We start from the raw sequence: 20,275 nt of genomic DNA on the forward strand, positions 1-20,275 counted from the left end.
CTGCCATCCCGTCCCGTGCCCTGCCATCCCATCTCGAGCTATCCCATCCTATCCCGTGCTGTGCCATCCCATCCCGTGCCGTGCCGTCCCGCGTCATGCCGCCCCGCGCTGAGCCCTGCCATCCCATCCCATCCCGTGCTGTGCCATCCCGTGCCGTGCCGTGCCGTGCCGTGCCGTGCCGTGCCGTGCCATCCCATCCCATCCCGTGCCGTGCCATCCCATCCTGTGCCGTGCCGTGCCGTGCCGTGCCGTGCCATCCCATCCCATCCCATCCCATCCCATCCCATCCCATCCCGTGCCGTGCCGAGCTGGGCCGGGCCGGGCCGGGCCGTCCCTCGCGGCGGGCGGCGGGCTCTAGGACCGCGCGGCGGGCTCGGTGCTGCAGTGGAGGCGGCGGCGCTGCGGGAGGAGGCCTGGCCGGGCAGCGCAGCGGCGGCGGCGGCGGCGGCGGCGGCTCGGCGGGGCTCGGCACGGCTCGGCACGGCTCGGCGGGGCTCGGCGCCGGGCCCGCACCGGCCCAGGTACCGGGGACAGCGGGACCCCGTGACAGCGGGGCGCGGGGACACGGGGACAGCGGCACGGGCAGCCCCGGCCCGGCTCGGGTCCGCTCGGTTCGGTTCGGCCGCGGCGTTCGGAGGGTTCGGCTCCGGCCGGGCCGGTTCGGCCGCGGCGTTCGGCGGGTTCGGGTGTCCCCGGCCGGGGCTCGGCTCCCCCCGGCGGGGGTTCGGGTCCCTCCGGACGGAGTTCGGGTCCCTCTGGCGGGTTCGGGTGTCTCCGGAGCGGTTCGAGGGTCTCGGCCCGGCCCGGCCCGGCCCCGCAGCCGCCGGGGTGTCTCCGTCGTCCCGGGCCCGCGGCAGGAAAACACGGCAGGGCCGGGCCCGCCGGGCCCCCCCGGCCCGCGCCGCCCCCGCCCGGCCCGGCCCGGCCCCGCTCGGCCCCGCTCGGCCCGGCTGTGCGGGCGGGGGTGGCGGCGCGGCCCGGCCCGGCCCGGCCCGGCTCGGCCCTGCGGCGCCGCCGTGTCCTTGAGCGCCGCGCGGGCGGCTGAAGGGCAGCGGGGCCCGGTGGCAGCGCCGGGTGTCCCCTCGGTCCCCGCCCGGCCCGCCGTGTCACCGCCGTGTGTCCCCCGGGGCCGCGGCCGCCCCTGCCCTGCCCGCGGCGGGGCCGCACGGGGGGCTCGGCCGGGCCGGCCCTGCCCGAACTTCGGGGCATTTGCACCAGAAATGCCCCGGAGGGGGCGAGCGCTGCGGGACCGGGCAGAGGCCGCAGGGGGTGTCTGTCCTGCCCATCCTGCCTGGCCCTGCCCGCCGCTTCCCGCTGCTGCCTCCTCCTGCCTCCCCCGGCTGGGCCACCGCTTGCTTCCCCCTTTCCTCTGCCTTGTTCCCCTTCCCACTCACTTCCCACTTCCTCCTCGCTTCCCGCTTGTTTCGTCCTCCCTTCTCTGTTCCCCTGCCCTGTAGCTTCCCCCTTCCTGCTCTCGTCCTTCTCCCCACTCTCCACTTCCTGCTCACTTCCACTTGTTTCCATCTTCCTTCTCCCTTCCCTTCCCACTCACTTCCCACTTCCTGCTTGCTCTCCCTTCCCTTTTGCTTGTCCCTTCCTTCTGGCTTCCCATTTTTCTCTTCCTTCCCCATCACTTGCCCTTCTCTCTCGCATCCCCTTCTCATTTGCTTCCCCCCCACTTCCCTCCCTTCCCACTCACTTCCACCTTCTCACTTCCCATTCACTTCCCACTACTCTCTCCCTTTCCCTTCTCTTCCCACTTCCCTGTTGCTCCCCTTCCCCCTCACTCCCCCTTCCTCTCCCGCTGCTGTTTCCTCCCCCCCTTTCCGGGGTGTTTCGCCTGCTCGAACCTGTGGGCAAATGAGATTTTCCTCCTCGCTCAGTTCCTCTTTCTGTGTTTCTGCCCTTTGTGTGACGTCGCTGGTGTCACCGCGGCCCGGCCGTGGTCTGTGCTGGCTGTGCCACACCAGGTGCCCACACCCTGGGGAGCCCCCGGGGAGCCCCCAGAGCTGCAGGGATGGAGCGTGGGGACCCGGCCCTGCTGCTCCTGCGGCTCCTGCACCGGCTCCAGCCCCTCGTGCTGAGTCAGCTCCAAACTTCCCAGCAGGGCCGCTTTGGTGACATGCAGATCTCTCGAGGAATGGCAGGATGCTGGTGCCCACTGGCGAGGCCGCAGCCTGGTGTCCCCAGGTGTCCCCCAGGTGTCCCCAGGTGTCCCCCAGGTGTCTGTGGCTGCCCACGTGCCCGCTGAGCTGCTCAGGAAGGGGCACGGCTGGCCCCAAAATCCACTGGCCATGGAGGCCCGTGCTGTGGCTGCCGCATAGGGACCCTCAGGCAGTGGTTTTTGTGCAAGGAATTTTATTTTGGCACATCCCTGCCCGACGCCTTCCCACGGGCTCTGCCCTGGCGAGGTGCAGCGCCCTGAGGGAAGCGCGTGGGCTTGGCAGGTTCTGCCGGCGCGTGCCGAGGACACGCGTGTGCCAGGTGCGCTCGTGGCACGGCAGCTCCGGGGCGGGTGGTTTGGTGGGATTGCTCGGGGTCCCGCTCACCTTGAGGCTACAGGTCTGTTTGGGCTCCCAGCATGGGAGGGACCTGCAGGCAGACTCTCCTTACCTGGCCCAGCCGCCATCCCACTTCCCGGCTGCGGGGCTCGGCACACGCCAGCACGTGCCGGCAGCGTTGGGCCTGTTCCCGCGGTTAACCGCCATTCCCAGTTCACAGCCCATCCCCAGTCCTGGTTTGGATCACTCCAGCTCGGCTCCTGCCCCAGGTCGGCACCGGGCCCCCCTCCCCACCAAACAGAGAGTCCCTGCAGGGCCCAGGCTCTGCTCAGTGGGATCACACTGTGTCCCAGACTTGTTTCCTCAGTAACTGAGCACGTGGAGCTCCTGGGCACTCCCAGTGAGGCATTCCCGGTGCTCCAGCAGCTCCTTCATCATCCTGCTGGGTCCGCACTGTCCTATCTGCAGTGGCACCACAGCTCAGCTCTGGGGTCTCTGACACATGTCCCTGTCGTATCCCATCCCGTCCCATCTTGTTCTGTCCCAGCCCACAGGCAGTTTGGTCTGCCCCTGCCTTGCCAGTGTTCCAACACCGACTGATCCAGCTGTGGGGCTGCCCCGTTCCATCCCATCCTGTCCTGTCCCACCCCACAGCCAGTTTGGTCTGTCCCTGCCTTGCCAGTGTTCCCACACCAGCTGTGGTGTGTGATCCAGCTGTGGGGCTGCAGCTGCTGGCTGGGTTTGCTCTGGTGTGGAGCAGTGCAGGGCCCTGTGTCACTCCCCAGGGTGCCATGGGGTGCGTGTGTTGTTCCACAGGGGCAGGACATCACTCCTTGGGGTGCTGTGTGTGCAGAGTGTTGTGTGCATTGCTCCTTGGGGTGCCCTGGGGTGCAGGAAATCACTCCCCAGGGTGCTGTGGGGATGCAGGGGCACTGTGCATCACTCTCTGGGGTGCTGTGGGGGGCAGTGGTGCTATGGGGTGCTGTTCATCAGTCCTTGGGGTGCAGTGGATTGTTCCCTGGGGTGCTGTGGAGTGCAGTGGTACTGTGGGGTGCTGTTCATCAGTCCCTGGGGTGCTGTGGATTGTTCCCTGGGGTGCTGTGGAGTGCAGTGGTACTGTGGGGTGCTGTTCATCAGTCCCTGGGGTGCAGTGGATTGTTCCCTGGGGTGCTGTGGAGTGCAGTGGTACTGTGGGGTGCTGTTCATCAGTCCCTGGGGTGCAGTGGATTGTTCCCTGGGGTGCTGTGGAGTGCAGTGGTACTGTGGGGTGCTGTTCATCAGTCCCTGGGGTGCAGTGGATTGTTCCCTGGGGTGCTGTGGAGTGCAGTGGTACTGTGGGGTGCTGTTCATCAGTCCCTGGGGTGCAGTGGATTGTTCCCTGGGGTGCTGTGAGGTGCAGTGGTGCTATGGGGTGCTGTTCATCAGTCCCTGGGGTGCAGTGGATTGTTCCCTGGGGTGCTGTGGAGTGCAGTGGTACGGTGGGGTGCTGTTCATCAGTCCTTGGGGGGCAGTGGATCGCTCCCTGGGTGCAATGACTGCCTTTTTGGGGTGCACCACGGGGCTGGCTCAGCGCTGCTGACCACCCCAGGGTCCTCCCTCCATGACAGGGCTATTTTTAGAATTACTCCAGCTCTTGCCAGCACCTCATCTCCCCAACCACCCCGTACCCTGGAGGCTCCCAGAGCTGTGGCACGTGTGTCCCGGCACTCCCCCCTCCACCACGTGCCCCCCGCCTTCCGCAGCAGCCAAATATTTCATCCCTAAATTACAACCCCGGGGATGAGGTCACGGCCACGGTGGTTTCAGCACATCCATCTGTCAGAGGCGAAATTTCGGGCCCCGGGGGACGCCCACCCTGTTCCCGGCCCCTCCTGCCAGCAGCACCCACGCCGCGGGGGGCTTGGGGGGGCACCCCGCCATGAGTCAGGGGTGGGGGGCACAGGGGAGGGGGTGACTCACGGCCGCCGCTCCTGTCCCCTCTGAGTCAATCCCGGAGTTGTTCCCTGGCGCTGGGAAGGAGGAGGAGGAGGAAGAGGAGGAGGAGGAGGAGGAGGAGGAGCGCGGTGGTGGCAGTGACTCAAAGTGACAACAACAATAATAATACGCTGCGGCACTTGTCACGGGAGAGGCGCTTGGCCGGGGTCCCTCGTGCGTCCCCTCCGCCGCCGGCGCACGGGGGACCCCGGCCAACCCGGGGGGTGGCACCGCCGCACGCGGGGTCACCTCGGGACAGGGGGGCACTGCGGTGACGGTGTCCCCCGCCTGCCACCAGCACGGGGGGCTGCCGGGGACCCCGCTCACCGTCACCTAAAATGGCCGGTTAGGTCCCTGCAGGTTCCCGGCTGCGGCACGGCACCGCCGAGGTCCCTAAATATAAAAAAAGGCGGGATTTCGGGTGGGTTTTCCATTTTCGTGCCGGTGGCTGCCGCGTGTCTCGCCCAGCCGGCGCAGGTATAACCCACCTCGGAACGCCTCTGCCGCCGCGGCGAGCGTGACTCGCCGGTCCTGCGAGCGAGAGCGGCGGGCAGGGCTGGGGGCCCCGCTCCCCGCGGGGGCAGCGCCGGCCACGGGCGGCGGCAGCCGCTGCGGCCCCGCCGAAACACCGGGCGAGGCTCCGCCGGCACCGCCAAGCCGAGCGCCGGCCGGGGATGCCGCGGAGGAAGGTCCCGGCGGCCTGAGGCGAGGGCACGGTGCGAGCAGCTCGCCCCGTCCCGTCCCGATCCGTGCCGTGCCGTCCCGCACCGCCGCGCCGGGCGAGCGCAGACGGGTAAGAGCGCGGGGAGCGGCGCCGGGACCCCCGCACGGCCCCTCCGACGGGCCCCGCGGGTGGGCAGCGGGAGGCGGCCGGGGCCGCGCCGGCTCCCCGGCTTTGTTCGGTGCCCGGGACTGCCGCGGGGTTTGTGCGCAGAGCAACTATTTTTAGAGCGTTTGGAGACCATGTTGGCTGGAAGCGAATCAAAGCTGCGAGCTGCCCCTTCGGCAGCGCCAGCCGGGCTCGGCCGCCGCCGCACCGGGCGGCCGGAGGGGCTCAGCCGCCCCCCGAGGCTGCCGGACGGACCCCGCTGCCGGAGGGGCCGGGGGGCTGCGGGAGGGGCCGGCGGCAGGGCAGGGACCCCTCAGTCCCTCTGGGCGCGGGGATGGCCGAGGGGCCACCGGGCTGTCCCCGGTCACCCGTGTCCGCCCGGGGCCGGGGCTGGGGGGCTCGGGCAGGGCGGAGGGCTCTGCCGGCGGCACCCCGGGGAGGCAGCTCACGGGGGGAAGCGGGGCCGAGGTGCCACCCCGTGCCGTGCCGTGCCATGCCGTGCTCACGGGTGTGCCATGGTGCTGGCGGCACGGCCGCTGCCAGCGGGGACCGGGAGCAGGGTGCGGGGGGCTCAGGGTGCCAGTGCCGGCCCCTCACCGAGGGCACCGCCGTGTCCCGGGGCCGAGTGCCGGGCCGGGGGCGAGGGGGCCCGCGGGGAGCCGGCGCAGGCACCGCTGTGCCGGAGCGGACGGTGACACGGACGGGGCCGGGGGCTTCGCCGAGGTGTCCCCGAGCTGGGGAGAGAGGGGGACGGGGAGCCCCTCCGCAGTGCCCGCGGGCTGGCTCGGGGCTGTGCCTGGGAGGGGGGTCCTACATCCCCACAGCCCCATCTGCCATCCTGCACCCCCGGGTCCCAGCCTGCACTCAGCACCCCTGTCCCGTATCCTGTACCTGCACCCCCAGCCCGCAACCCCCCGCATCGCATCCCCCCTCCACTGCCCACATTACCCCCACCCAGCCTGCAGGAGGGGCCGTTCGGGGGGTGCTGGGGCAGGAAGGGCCGAGCCCCCTCGATTTCACTCCCGGGCCCCCTGCCCAGCACCCCGACCCGCCGGGGGTCCCCCTGCCTGCGGTGGGGGGAGGCTGCAGCCCCCCGGCAGCCCCCGCCGCAGTGACCGCGGGCCGGGGGCACACGCTGGGGTGGGAGTGGTGCTGGGAACAGCGCCCTGCCCGCCCCGACCCCCCCGAGCCCCCCCAGCCCCCACCCGAGCCCCCCGCCCGCCGCTGGGAACGGCTGCGGCTGGAAAGCTCTAGAAACAAATTGCAGCTCCGGTGCCAAAGGCAACAGCAGCCCCGGCCATGGCGAATGCAGCGTTTGCCATAGCAACAGGTGCCGGCTGGCGCCTCCCCCGCGGCCCCCCCGGCCCCCCGCAACCAGCGCACCCTGCACCCCGCACACCCCGCACCCTGCACACCCTGCACCCCGCAACCGGCACCCCGGCCCCGCACACCCTGCACCCCGCACCCCGCAACAAGCACCCCGGTGCCGCACACCCTGCATCCTGCAGCCCCCCAGCCCTCTGCACCCCAAAACCGGCGGCACCCCGCACCCAGCACCCCCATCCTGCACCCTACACCCCACACGTCCTCCATCATGTGGCTCCCCGGGCCCCCCACACACCCTGCTGGTTGCTGGCCCACCCTACATCCTGCAGCCCCTCCAGACCTCCCCCGCTGGCAACCCACACCTCGCACCCGCCACCCCACAACCTGCACCCTGCACTGGGTGTCCCACACATTCTGCACCCTGCGCTGTCCCCCCTGCACCACACACACCCCCACAGTGTCCCCCCTGCACACCCTGCACTGTCCCCCCTGCACCACCCACACCCCCACAGTGTCCCCCCTGCACACCCTGCACTGTCCCCCCTGCACCACCCACACCCCCACAGTGTCCCCCCTGCACACCCTGCGCTGTCCCCCCTGCACCACACACACCCCCCCAGTGTCCCCCCTGCACACCCTGCGCTGTCCCCCCTGCACCACACACACCCCCACAGTGTCCCCCCTGCACACCCTGCGCTGTCCCCCCTGCACCACACACACCCCCACAGTGTCCCCCCTGCACACCCTGCGCTGTCCCCCCTGCACCACACACACCCCCCCAGTATCCCCCCTGCACACCCTGTGCTTTGCCCTTGGCACCATGTACACCCCACACCCTGCACCATGTACCCAGCCCCTTGCACCCCTGCCCCTGGCACCCCACACCCCACAACATGCACCCCACACCCTGCACCTGTACACTGCCCTCCTCACACCCCGCATCCCACACTGTGCACCATCCATCCTGCACCCCGCACTGTGTACCCAGCACCCTGCACCCCACGGCCCTGCTGCACCCCCCACCACACGACACCCATCCCACACCCTGCACCTGTGCACTGTGCCCTGCAGAATGCCCCTTGCACTCCTGTGCCATGGACCCCACACTGCGCACCCCACACTGCACACCCCACACTGTGCATGCACCCCACACTGCGCACCCCACACTGCGCACCCCACACTGTGCACCCCACACTGCGCACCCCACACTGTGCACCCCACACTGTGCACCCCACTGTGCACCCCACACTGCACACCCCACACTGTGCACCCCACACTGTGCATGCACCCCACACTGCGCACCCCACACTGCGCACCCCACACTGTGCACCCCACACTGCGCACCCCACACTGTGCACCCCACACTGCGCACCCCACACTGCGCACCCCACACTGTGCACCCCACACTGCGCACCCCACACTGCACACCCCACTGTGCGCCCCACACTGTGCACCCCACACTGCGCCCCCCACTGTGCGCCCCACACTGTGCACCCCACACTGTGCACCCCACACTGCGCACCCCACACTGCGCACCCCACTGTGCGCCCCACACTGTGCATGCACCCCACACTGCACACCCCCAGCCGGTGCGGGCCGGGGCTTGGGTACCTGCTGGGGGCGATGCCGGGGGCGATGGCAGGGCAGGGCCCAGCCCGGCTGAGTCAAGGCTGTGGCGTGTTAATAATTGCCGGGGCCGGGGCAGGGCAGGGGGTGCAGGACGGGGGCTGGCAGGGCAGGTGCACCCCCTCACCCCATCCCTCTCCGCTCCTTGCAGGGGCAGGAGGATCCAAGCAGGCGGCAGGGGACGGCTCCCGGACCCCTCCTCGGCACAGCGGGGTCCATTCTGGTGCTGAAGAGGCGGCAGCTGCCCACCCTGGTGCCCCCACCATGCCGTCCAGCGGGACCCTCGATGCCAGCAGCCCCAGCCGCGAGGGGCTGGACACGCACAAGGTACGGACCCCGCGCTGGAGGGGCTACTGGGTGGTCTGTCCCTATCGCCCCGCCAGGTCATGGTGGGCTCAGAGGCTCTGGCTTACTCCTGGCTGGCGGGAGAAGGGGGTGCAGAGTCCCCTCTGTCACATCCCGGCCCCTCGGTGGTGGGAGCGCCGTGCGGGGCGGCGGGAGCCCTGAGCCATGGGATTAGCGCGGATTGAGCTATTCCTGGCACTGGGGAGCGCGGGGAGGGGACAGGGACAGAGACCTGCTGTCACCTCCCGGCGGCGGCCAGGGCCAGGCCAAGGGGATGGCAGGGTGGGGGTGTCCCCCAGGAAGGGTTGTGCCTCGGGATGGGGTCTGTCCTGGCTCTGGGGTGTTTGTGGGATCATGCTCCGTGCTGGGGAGAACAAGTGGTGGCCCCAGAGCCTTTGTGCCAGCCCTGCTGCTCCCTCGTGGGTGGTCCCACCTGTTCCAGGGGTCCCTGCATGTTTTCCTGTCCGCCCTGTGTGACCCCCAGACAATGGAGGGAACTCTCTTCCTGGTGTCTCCACCACCCAAGGACACTCCAGGCTGGTGCATCCGCTCTCAGTGCCAGTGCTGGCAGCACCATCGTTCATCCCACGGGGAGGGGAGTGTCCCACGGCACATGGCAGAGCTGGTCAAGGTGTGGGGACTGGGGCCATGGCCAACTGGACACCGTCCCACCACGGGCACCGCCAGGTCGGGGTCATCCCAGTTCCTCCCAGCCGGCTGGGCAGCATTGTGCTCCCACACTGGTGCTCCCTGTCCTTTGCCCACTGCTCCCAACTGTCAGAGGGCCCGGCCGTGTGTCCTCTGGGCTGTCCCCTGGCACGTTCTTGGCACAGCTGAGGTCACGAATACCCCAGGGATGGGTCGGTCTGTGCTTTGCCCCGTGGTGTTGCCCCGTGGTGTTGCCGGTACCAGGAGTGTGAGTGGGCAAATGTAGAGCCCACCTTGTGTCTTGGCATGGTTCTGGGGGTGTGTGGCACGAGGGGGTGCAGGGAAGAGCCTCGGGAGCCCCCAGTGTGGCCTGGCACACCTCGGGGAACGGGACCCGCCGGTGCCGGTGCCGGTGCCCTGGGCGGCGGCAGCAGCAGCAGCACGGCGGCCGAGCGCTGTCCTGGGCTGACCCCGCGGGATGCGGCGTCGCCTCCCCCGCGGCCACACGCCGAGGTCACCTCTGCCCGCGAGGCCGGCGGGACGGACTGGCTGTCCCCGACGCCTTCAGCGCTGCGGGGCGCGCCGGTGCCGGCGGCTCCGGGCACGGCCCCGGCGAGGCTGAGCCCAGCCCTCCGAGGAGGGGTCTCGGCACCCCGGCACGGCCGCGGGCTCGTTCCGCTGCCGGTGCGGCGGACGCGGGGCTGCCGGCGCAGACACACTGCGGCAGTGCCGCAGCTCGGTCGGGCCGCAGCTCCGCGCTCGGCCGCGGCTCCCTCCGGGGTGTTGCTTGGCAGCGGCGCAGCAGCGGCATCGGGGACGTGCCACGGAGCCCCGCGCCCCGGAGACGGGCGCCGAGTGATGGATGGGGGATGACTCAGCTCCCGGCGGGATGCAGGCGGCGAGGGGCTGCGGCACCGGCCCCACTGTGCGGGGCTGGGGGAGCAGAGCCCCCGCGCAGCCCTTTGCCCAGCCCTGCTGGTGCCCGGGCTGCCCCGCCAACGTCTTTGGGCGCCCGTCCCACATTCTGGGTGCCGGCACTGCCCTGTCCGCAGGGGTTCTTTGTCCCAGTCGGTGGTGGGGGCACCTCCTTGGCTCCAGAGCAGGGACCCCCGCTGCTCCTCCCCTGCCACAACAGCCCTTGAGCCAGCTCTGCCCTGATGGCATTTCACCCAATAAGCACCCCCAGACCCCCCTGGCCTCGCTGGCACTCACCAGGTGCTCCCCAGCCACATCCTCTTCAGTCACAGGAGGCTTGGCTACCACCTGGTACACTTGATACTCCCTGAATCTTCCATTTACATCCCCTGTAAAGGCTGCCAGGACCCGGACCAATCCAATGTGGCGGGGGCAGCTGGAGCTGTGCACTTGTGACACTGGGGGCAAAGGACTTGTCCAAAACTTTCCACCCTGGACAGTGTGGGGAGTGGGACTCAGCCCTGGCAGAGCCCCCCATGCCATAGTGCAGCCTCTTCTTGCTCAGCCCTGGTGCCGCAGTGCCAGTGAGTGCCAGTGCTTGGGGATCCACACAGGGAGCTGGGAGCTGCCCAACCCCACACACAGGCGAGTGGCATGTGGTGATGGGGCTGGGGCAAGTGTGGTCCTGGTGGGACACCTGTGGGGGCTGGGGATAGACTGGCATGTGGCTCCCACTTGATCCCACATGCGCCAAGACACGGAATAGAGGGGATGGGCAGCGGAGGGCACGGGGAGATGCGGCTGGGTCTGCGTGTGAGTGCTCACGGTCTGGGGACTGTGGCCGTGAGCACTGCAGCAGTGGGGCACCAGTGCCATGGGACACCACAGCCAGGGGATATTACAGCCATGGGGCACCACGGCCATGGGCACCGTGTGTCCCGACCCCACAGAACCTTTGTGTTGGGCCCATGGGGACGTGCCAGCTGCATGGCGGTGGTGCAGCCGCCCCAGCCCAGGGGGACGCAGGGCAGGAATGCAGCCGGGGCTGGCGCCCGCCGGGGTGCGGGGCCACGCGGCTGCAGCTGGATGCCGGCGCTGTCTGGCTGCCAGCCCCATCCCCTCCCCGGCCTCTCCCTCGCCAGCCCCCCGCCGGCCTCTCCTCCTTCCCCTGCTCCCCCTCCGCGGCCTCTTCCTGCCTTGGCTGCTGCCGCCAGGATCTTCTGGGGCTCAGGTGAAGCCAGTCCCGCGCCAACCGGGGCCCCTTGCGCCCCTCGCCCCACCTCGTTCCCCAAAGTGCCATCGTGCTGGGCGTGGGACCCCCGAGTGTGGCACGGCTGCCCGGGCACACCGTGGTCCTCGGGCACTGCCGTGGCCTCGGTGTGGGAGCAGGTTCATTGTCCGGGGCCTTGTGCCCGCTCCGCTGCCATGCCGGCACGTGCGTGCTGCCAGCGCCCAGGGCCGGGGCACAGCACCGGGAAGGGGGCACGCTATGGGGCACTGGCAGCTGCTCCGGGGCACGGCATGGTACCCAAAGCTGCCAGCTGCCTGCTCTGTGGGCACCCTGCCCCTGCTGCTGTCTCTGGTCCCCAGGGAGCTTCACGGCTGCCTGCAGGCCCGTGATGTGCTGTGCCATTGGGTCCGTGCAGCCCCTCTCGTGTTCTGTGGGGCAGGAGCCCCCAGCCCCACACACACAGGGCTCCGGTGGGTTGCAGCAGTGGGCACGTGCCCCTGAGCCAGTCATGGCACAGTGGCACACAGAGGAGGGTCCCCTGGTGAGGCCCCCAGCCCTATGGCAGCCCGTGCCACAGTCCAAGTCTAGCAGGAGCCGCTGCCACCCTTCTAGGTGTCCTGGTGCTGCTGGCCCCGCAATGCCACACTGCTCCCCCATTGCCAGGCAGGCGCCTGTCCCCCTGCAGTGCCGGCGGTGCCGGTGATGCCAGCGCCGAGCGGGAGCGGAGCTGTGCCCTTCCCCGGGCTGCCCGGCGGTGTAACCGTCCTCTCTGTGTCCGGCTCGCAGGGGGAAGAGGAGCCCGAGGAGAACCCGAGCAAGGAGGAGAAGCAGGAGCCGGGGACGCCCATGAGGAAGGCGGGGCGGCCCGGGCGGAAGCGCAAACATGCCCAGGTGAGCTGGGCGCGGGGCCAGGTGGGGGGCAGGGGCTGTCCCCCCGCGGGGCTGTCCTGCTCCACTGCCCTGTTGGTGGGAGACCTCGGCTCCCGGTGTGCCGTGGGCTGTCCCTCCTGCTCTCATGCCGCAGTTCCCAGTCAGAGGGGCCCCACAGAGCGGCAGGAGGGGGGTGTTCCCACTGGCCCCCACTGCTGCCCCCTCTGTGGCCCCGAGTCCGCCGTCCCACTCAGTGCAGCTCCACTCAGGCCCCGCCATGCAGTCACTCCCTGCCTGGGGAGTGCGACACCAGTCTCCTGCCCTGGGGCCATTGGGCACGGAGAGCGGAGCCCCGGGCTTGGCCAGACCCCTGCTGGCTTTCCCAGCTCCTGCAGCGGAGGCGATGGAGACGATGATCCCCCCAGGATATGGGGCTCGGTCAGATCCTGGCTCCCCAGCCCAGCTGTGCCGTGCCCACAGGGCATGGCTGCAGAGAGACCAGGTGCTCGGGGCTTGGGGCAGGAGCCAGGTCTGGTGGGGCACAGGGATGGGGCACCTGGGGCTTGGTGGGGGCAGTGGCTCAGACCTCCTGAGCTGTGGCGTGTCACGGTGCCATCAGGGAGCCACTGAACTGAGTGTGAGGAGAAGGAGGTTCCTCTGGATGCTGAAGGCCCAGAGGGAAGGTACCCATGGTCTGCTGGGCTCAGGCTGTGTCCCCAGTTCCCACCCCCGTGGGAGGGGACAGAGGAGTGACAGACAGGGCCAGGGTGGTGAGTGGGATGGGAAGATGATCAGGGCCGGGGGGACAAACTGAGCTGAGTTGCCTTTGCAGCTCAAAAGTTGCATATCCTTTTTGGGAAAGTTTCTGGCTCCAGAAAGGGTTAACCCTGCGCTGGGACAGCTCCAGGTCCATGCTGCTGTCTGGTGATCCCTGGACCCTTCCACTGTGGTGCCAGGGAACTGGGACAGCTCACCTGGGGTGGACAGAGCTGCTGTGGGGCATGGGGCTGGATGGAGCGTGCAGCCGTGGACCCGGCGGGGCGGGAGGCTCTGCTGGGGCGGGGGAGCTGCGGCGGTGGAGGAACAATGCTGGCATGAGAACAAGCAGGGAACGTCCTCAGGAACAGCCAGAGCCTGGGAGACAGGAGGGCTCTCACCAGCAGGGCCGCTCGCCCCAGGAGCCCCCCGGCACAGTGGAGGGGTGGTGGCAGTGCCAGGTGCTGGGCACCTCCTACCCCAGCCTGGCTGGTGGGTGCCCATCCCTGTGTGCTCCTGCTCACCTGCCCCCGCCACTGCCTTCCGTCGGCTCCTGGTGCGAAGTGAGTGGCACTGGCATGGCCCGGCCCAGGCACTGCCAGGAGGCCAGGGAAGCCCCGGCTGGGTGTGAGCTGCTAAAAATACCGTCCCTGGGGTCCCTGGGGAGAGCCTGCCGTGCTGGGGAAGGCAGAGCACAGTGAGGGGAGCTGGCACGTGGGGTAGGCACTGCACTGACTCCGTGGGGACTGCCGGGGGTCCCCAGGCCTCATGTCAGAGGCTGCCATGGGCAGGTCATGCCAGGAGGGGCTGAGCAGCCACCTCACCTCACAGGTGGGCAGAGGCACGAGCCTGGCTTGGGCAGGGGAGACTGGAGGTGAAGTGAGCAAGGGGCTGGCTGGGGACAGCCCTATAGGGACAGGCCATGGTGTCCGTGAGCCATCCTGTGCCACCCCGAGCTATGCTGTCCTGTACTGTGCTGTCCTGTGGTGTGGTGTGCCATGCCATTCTGAGCCGTGCCATGCTGATCTGTGCCATGCCATGTGGTGCCAATCCATGACTCCAAGACCAGTGTCCCCACTCCCAGCTGGTGCCAGCAGTGGGACACCCCTGTGTGGGTGGTGCCTTGGGTGGCAGTGGCTCTGCTGCCTCTTTCCCTTAGCAGAATGGGCACCATCCTGCAGGTCTGGAACTGCCTCCATGCTCCAGGCTGAGGTGGGCATGAGGGACCCCGAGGGCTGTCCCTCATCATCCCACTGGGGGAAGTGTCCCCAGTGTCACCCCGTGTCCCCAAGGCAGTGGGCTGGGCACGGGGCTGCTCAGCCCAGCGGTCTCCTGGTGGAGCAGCCTCCTTGGCAGGCACCCAGCGGAGGGGAGGGAGCAGGAGAAAGGCAGTGCTTGTTCCCAGGGCCTGGCGGCCAGAGGAAGCGGGTGGGTGGGCAGGAAGGCTCTCGCCGCCAGTCCTCCTCGGAGACAGGGATGGGCGCCGGGGCAGCTGGGGAGGGGACAGGCCATGGGCTGAGGCCTGGGCTCCCCTGCCATGCACCTCCTTGGCCCAGTGTCTGAGCAGCAGCACCGGGACATGCCAGTGGCACAGAGGGCCTGGTGAGCTGGGGTCTGCTTCCAACCCAGGTAGGGCAGCCAGTGTGCCAGGTTTGCCAGGGTGGCTGTGGAGGGGCTGGAAGTGTGAGGATGCAGGTGTTGGATGGGTGGGTTAGCATGGCATGGCATGGCATGGCATGGCATGGCATAGGGGTTGTCCTGGGCGTACTGGCTGTGGTGCTGGGTGGGCTGTGTGTCCCTGTCCTCCTGGCAGGTCATTGTCCAGTGGGCCACTGTGCCTGTCCCATCCCAGGGTTAATGTCCCACGTGTCCCCATCCTGGCATGACTTCCTGGCATTGTCTGGTGGCACCTCATGGCCAGTGGTGACAGTCAGTCCCAGTGCCACTGCCAGAGCCTCACAGCACCGAGGGGAGCTGCTCAGGCAGCAGCACCCACACCGGCTGAGCTCCCTGGCACCCATACTGCCAACCCTTGCCAGGCTGAGTCTCCCGCAGCCTCCACGAACCCCACGGGCATCCTGAGTATCCCACAAGTGCCCTGAGCCCTCACAGCCACCCTGAACGACTACAGGCCCCCCAGACTCCACAGCCAGGCCTCCAGCATCCCCTGCACCGCCCGATCCGGAGCACATCATCGGCCTTCCCATTTCCTCCTGGGAAGCCCCACAGCCCCTGTGATTGTTCTCAGCGCAGTGTCCGGGATACGGCCCTGAGCGGGCGTGGGAGTGGGGTGGGAGCAGCTGGGACCCCCCTCAAGCTGCACGGGGGAAGTGGCAGCTCTCAGGGTGAGCTGGGTGTGCTGCAGTGCCAGGGACAGGGGACACGGTGGGAGGCAGGTCCCCTCCTGCTTGCCATGGGACCAGCAGGGACTGTGCTCCCTGGCATCCCTCTTGCTGCCAGTTCCAGCTCCCTGTGCTGCTCCCAGGCCTCACCGCGGTGTCACCACAGCTGTGCCCCTGCTGTGGTGGTGTCTGGCCTTCCTGGGGCTGTGGTGTCCCTGGGCCAGGCATGCTGAGGTCTGGCCTTTGGCCTTTGTTACCCTGTGTGTGCCCTCACTCATGGCCAGGCGTGCCCACACCATGGCCTGGCGTGACACTTCCACCTTCCTGATGGCACTGGAGTCTGCCTGGGGGACTGTGCCCTGCCCAGGGACTGGGCCTGATGCAGCCAGGATGGGGAGAGACCACCACAGGTGCTGCTGGACACCCTGTGAGGGTGCCCCAATCCCAAACACCCCCCGGCCCCCAGCACCCCCTCCCAGCCCCTGCTCGTCCCCTCCCTCCTGACTGGAGGAAGTGACAGTGCCAGCTCCGGGGCCGGGGTGAGCAGGAAGCGCCGCGGCGGAGGCGCCTGCGTGGGTGACAGCGGCGGGGGCGATGCACCATGGTAAGTGGCACACGGCTCTGGGGCATGTGGGGAAGGGGGTCCTGTGCCCTGTGGAACAAATCTGGGGAACCCTGGGGAGCAAAGGCCAACCTGCCACCCGCCTCGACCCTGTGCCTTGGCCTCAATGTCCCCTCTCTGGGAGGCAGCACCATGAGCCCCTGGTGCACACCAAGCCCCCCGACAGCACAGCATTCCCTCCCTGCCACCCGCCACCAAATGGGACATCTGGGACCTATAGCTCGTTGGGCATGAGCAGAATGGTCCCTGTGGCCAGCCCCACACTGTGCCACCTCTGCACCACCTGTGCCACCCCAGCACCCTCCTGTGCAGCAGGAGGACACTGGTGGCACCAGGAGGGAGAAGTGGTGCCTGTGGGTGTCTGTGGGGTGCTCAGTGCCAGTGCTGGGGGTGACACCAGGGTGGGCACTCTGTGCCAATGGCAATATGTGGGGTATCTGGGGGGGTTGGTGCTGTGGCCTGAGTTGCTCTGTGGTGCTGGGCTGAGGAGGGCCAGGCCCTGGGGATGGGATGTCTGAGAGTGGGGGGGGTCTGCACCCCTCGGGAGGGCACTGAGTGGGGTGACAACAGGGCTGGAGGGGCTGGCGAGTGGTGGTGGCCATGCCCACCCTGCCAGGGCTGTGCCGGCAGCAGCTCTGCAGAGCCACAGCAGCACTTTCACTCTCCTTGGCCACGGAAACCGCCGAGCTGGGCTGTGCCTCTCGCTCTGATTCCTGCTCCCGCTGCTGAGCCGTGCCGGGCTGGGCTGAGGCGACTGTGCCGAGCTGTGCCATGCTGTGCCATGCCACTCCCCAGGCTGGCAGCATGGCACGGTCCCACAATGCCATCCCCAGCCCCAGGGCCTTTTCCCACGCTTGGCTCTGCCATCTCCTGCACTCCTGTCAGCACCATCTGCCCCTTGGCACGTGCCAGGGCTGGAGCACGTGAGTGATGGCACAGCCACACCCAGGGGCTCCTGGTCGGGCTCTGTCCTTGCTCTGTCCCCACTGAGTCACTGCACCCACCAGCCAGAGGCAGCTGCACTGTTCTGTGCTGTTGGCACTGCCCATGACACACACACCTGTCACACACATATACCTGTCACACACACACCCCAGTCACACACACCCCTGTAACACACATACACCTGTCACACACATCTCTGTCACACACACATGCTCCTGTCACACACATACACCTGTCACACACATCTCTGTCACACACACACCCCATCACGCACATACACCTGTCACACACACACACACCTGTCACACACACCTCTGTAACACACACCCCTGTCACACACGTACACCTGTCACACACATCCCTGTCACACACACATGCTCCTGTCACACACATACACCTGTCACACCCCTGTCACACACACTCCTGTCACACACATACACCCCAGTCACACACACCCCTGTAACACACACCCCTGTAACACACATACACCTGTCACACACATCTCTGTCACACACACATGCTCCTGTCACACACATACACCTGTCACACACATCTCTGTCACACACACACCCCAGTCACACACATACACCTGTCACACACACACACACCTGTCACACACACCTCTGTAACACACACCCCTGTCACACACGTACACCTGTCACACACATCCCTGTCACACACACATGCTCCTGTCACACACATACACCTGTCACACACACCCCTGTCACACACACTCCTGTCACACACATACACCCCAGTCACACACACACTCCTGTCACACACATACACCTGTCACACACACACACATACACCTGTCACATACATCCCTGTCACACACACCCCTGTAACACACACTCCTGTCACACACATACACACCAGTCACACACACACTCCTGTCACACACATACACCTGTCACACACACACACATACATCCCTGTCACACACACCCCTGTAACACACACTCCTGTCACACACATCCCTGTCGCACACACCCGGCATTGTGTCCTGGTCCTGAGGGTGTCATGGCATTGTGTTCTGGTCCCCAAGGCAGTACCTCCAGGTTCCTGCGGTTTTCCATCCTTGTGTTGTGGTCCTGAGGCTGCCATGGATGTGTCTCCTGTTTCTTTAGGGTGTCATGGCAGCAAGTCCTGGTCCTCAAGTTGCCATGATGGTGTATCCAGGTCCTCCTGGTGTCACCTTCTTTCATCCTGGTGCAGTGGATGTCTTGCCCTTTTGTCCATATCCCGAGGATGCCAGCATTGTGTTGTGGTCTGAGGGCATTCCTGGAACATGTCCTGGTTCTGAGCAGGCCATGGAATTGTGTGCTGGTCCTGAGGATGTCCTGACAGTGTGTCCTGGTCCATGAGGTGTTACATCCGTGTGTCCTGGTCCTGAGGTTGCTGCGATGGTGTGTCCTGGTTCTCAGCATGTCACAGCCTTGTGTCCTGGCTCCAGTGGTGTCATTGCCATGTGTCCCAGCCATGGAAGTGTCACAGCATCGCTCCTTCTCCTGAGGATGCCACATCCTCCTTGGGGGAGCACCATGTCCTTGTTCTGGGGGTCTCTTGGCCGTGTGTCCTGGCCCTGAGGCCAGTGTGACACTGTGACAGTGTCCTGGTCCTGAGGGTACCATGGCAGCCCCAGCGCTCCAACAGGGACTGACAGCTGTCGCTCCTGGGATGCAGGAGGTGGGACTTGGACTTTCTGGTGTGATGTGTGCTGTCCCCAGGTTGTCACTGCACTCTGGAGCCATGTCTGGGGTGGTTTATGGGCTGTGGTCCCAGAGATCACCATCATGCTGTGACGTCTGTAGTATGGGAGTGGGGACAAGGCAGGGGACACGGACAGGGTCCACACGGGGCCCGACCACCCCGAGGTGGTGCAGGAGCTCCCCCTGCGGGGTCTGGCGGTGGCTGTTGGGGCACAGGTGAGGTGTGACCAGGACCGTGCCCCCCTGCCAGCGTCCACTGCAGCTCCTTCATCTCCCTGTCGGCAGGTGGAAAGCAGTGACACCCCCAAAGACACCGCGGCCGTCCCCAAGTGCCCCCCGCCCTGCCCAGAGGCCAGTCCCGCCGAGCCGCTGCCCAACGGGGACGTGGAGGGGGACGCAGAGGAGGGCGGCGCAAGCCCCAAGGGCGGCCGGCCCGAGGAGGACGACACGGAGAGCATTCCCGACGGAGAGACCGGCCGGGCGCTGGAGAACGGCCGCTGCACCCCCAAGGAGGGCCTGGACGCCCCGGCCGATGAGGGTGAGCTGGCCCCTTCCGACCCCCAGAAGAAACGCGGGAGGAGGAAACTCCTGGAGGCCACAGAGAAAAGTAAGAGCTCAGCGTTGGGGCTCCCCAGGGCTCGGCTCCCCGGGACCCCCCGGCCCTGCTGTCCTGCCCTGCGGGGGCTCCGGGCTGGGGAGCCACAGCAGGAGGAGCAGGGGCTGAACCCCCAGTGCCATGCGGGATCTGGGGTGGGGGCAGCAGGTCGGCAGGGGCTGCACCTGCATGCTCATCCCATCACCCTTCATCATCCTTTCCGATGGCAGGAACAGGGATGTCGGTCCTCCGGTTCCTGCCCACATGCGAGACCACCCCAGTGTGGTGACGGTGGGTCCCTGCATGTGTGCCCACCCTGCATGGCAGCCCTGTGCATGCTGGGGGCACGGGGGGCACATTCCCTGTCCCGGGGCCATGGTGCCAAGGAGGTGCTGGCTCTGGTGCTGGAAAGCCGGTGGGATGGAGGGATTGGTGCCACACTGAGGGGTGTTCCCAGCACCCAGTGAGTGGGGCCCTCAGCACAGGAGGGCCTGGGGACCTCAGGAGATGCCTGGGCTGCATCAGGAGGTGCCCAGGTGGTGCCCATGGGATGAGGCCACCCTGGAGTGCTGGGCCCAGCTGTGGCTCCCCAGGACACAAGGGACAGGGACGGGACAGGGAGAGCCCAGCGAGGGCCCCATGGTGCTGCAGGGCTGGAGCTTCTGTGCTGGAAAAAGGCTGTGGGAGCTGGGGCTGCTCAGCCTGGAGCAGAGCGGGCTCAGGGAATCCATGGCTGTGGCACCTGCAGGGATGGGCCTGGAATCCATGGGGCTCGGGGAATCCATGGCTGTGGCACCTGCAGGGAGGGGCCTGGAATCCATGGGGCTCAGGGAATCCATGGGGCTCGGGGAATCCATGGGGCTCGGGGAATCCATGGCTGTGGCACCTGCAGGGAGGGGCCTGGAGGTGAGCCAGGCACTCACGGGGGTGCCCAGGGACAGGACCAGAGGCTGTGGCATGGGCTGGACTCGGGAAGGTCCCTCTGGACCTGGGACACCCCCTCAGGGTTCTGAGCTCTGGTGCTTGGGGGCTTCCCAA

The 20,275-nt window shown here is 67.6% G+C and overlaps 1 protein-coding gene across 2 annotated transcripts in view; it reads left to right on the top strand.

Annotated features, from left to right (window-relative positions):
- Window positions 1–395: 395 nt before the first annotated feature.
- DNMT3A (DNA methyltransferase 3 alpha) overlaps window positions 396–20,275 on the top strand; it is a 40,140-nt gene continuing 20,260 nt past the window's right edge. The window contains exons 1-4 of one of the 2 annotated variants that reach the window (XM_071547663.1): window positions 396–521; window positions 8,408–8,583; window positions 12,182–12,286; window positions 18,928–19,249. In XM_071547663.1, the coding sequence (XP_071403764.1) occupies window positions 8,521–8,583; window positions 12,182–12,286; window positions 18,928–19,249 (490 nt within the window). In that variant the 5' untranslated portion in view covers window positions 396–521; window positions 8,408–8,520. The remainder of the gene's footprint in view (window positions 522–8,407; window positions 8,584–12,181; window positions 12,287–18,927; window positions 19,250–20,275) is intronic. The other variant, XM_071547664.1, reaches the window with a different exon arrangement.

Source organism: Pithys albifrons, chromosome 2 (assembly GCF_047495875.1).
Source record: "Pithys albifrons albifrons isolate INPA30051 chromosome 2, PitAlb_v1, whole genome shotgun sequence".
NCBI lineage: Eukaryota > Metazoa > Chordata > Aves > Passeriformes > Thamnophilidae > Pithys > Pithys albifrons.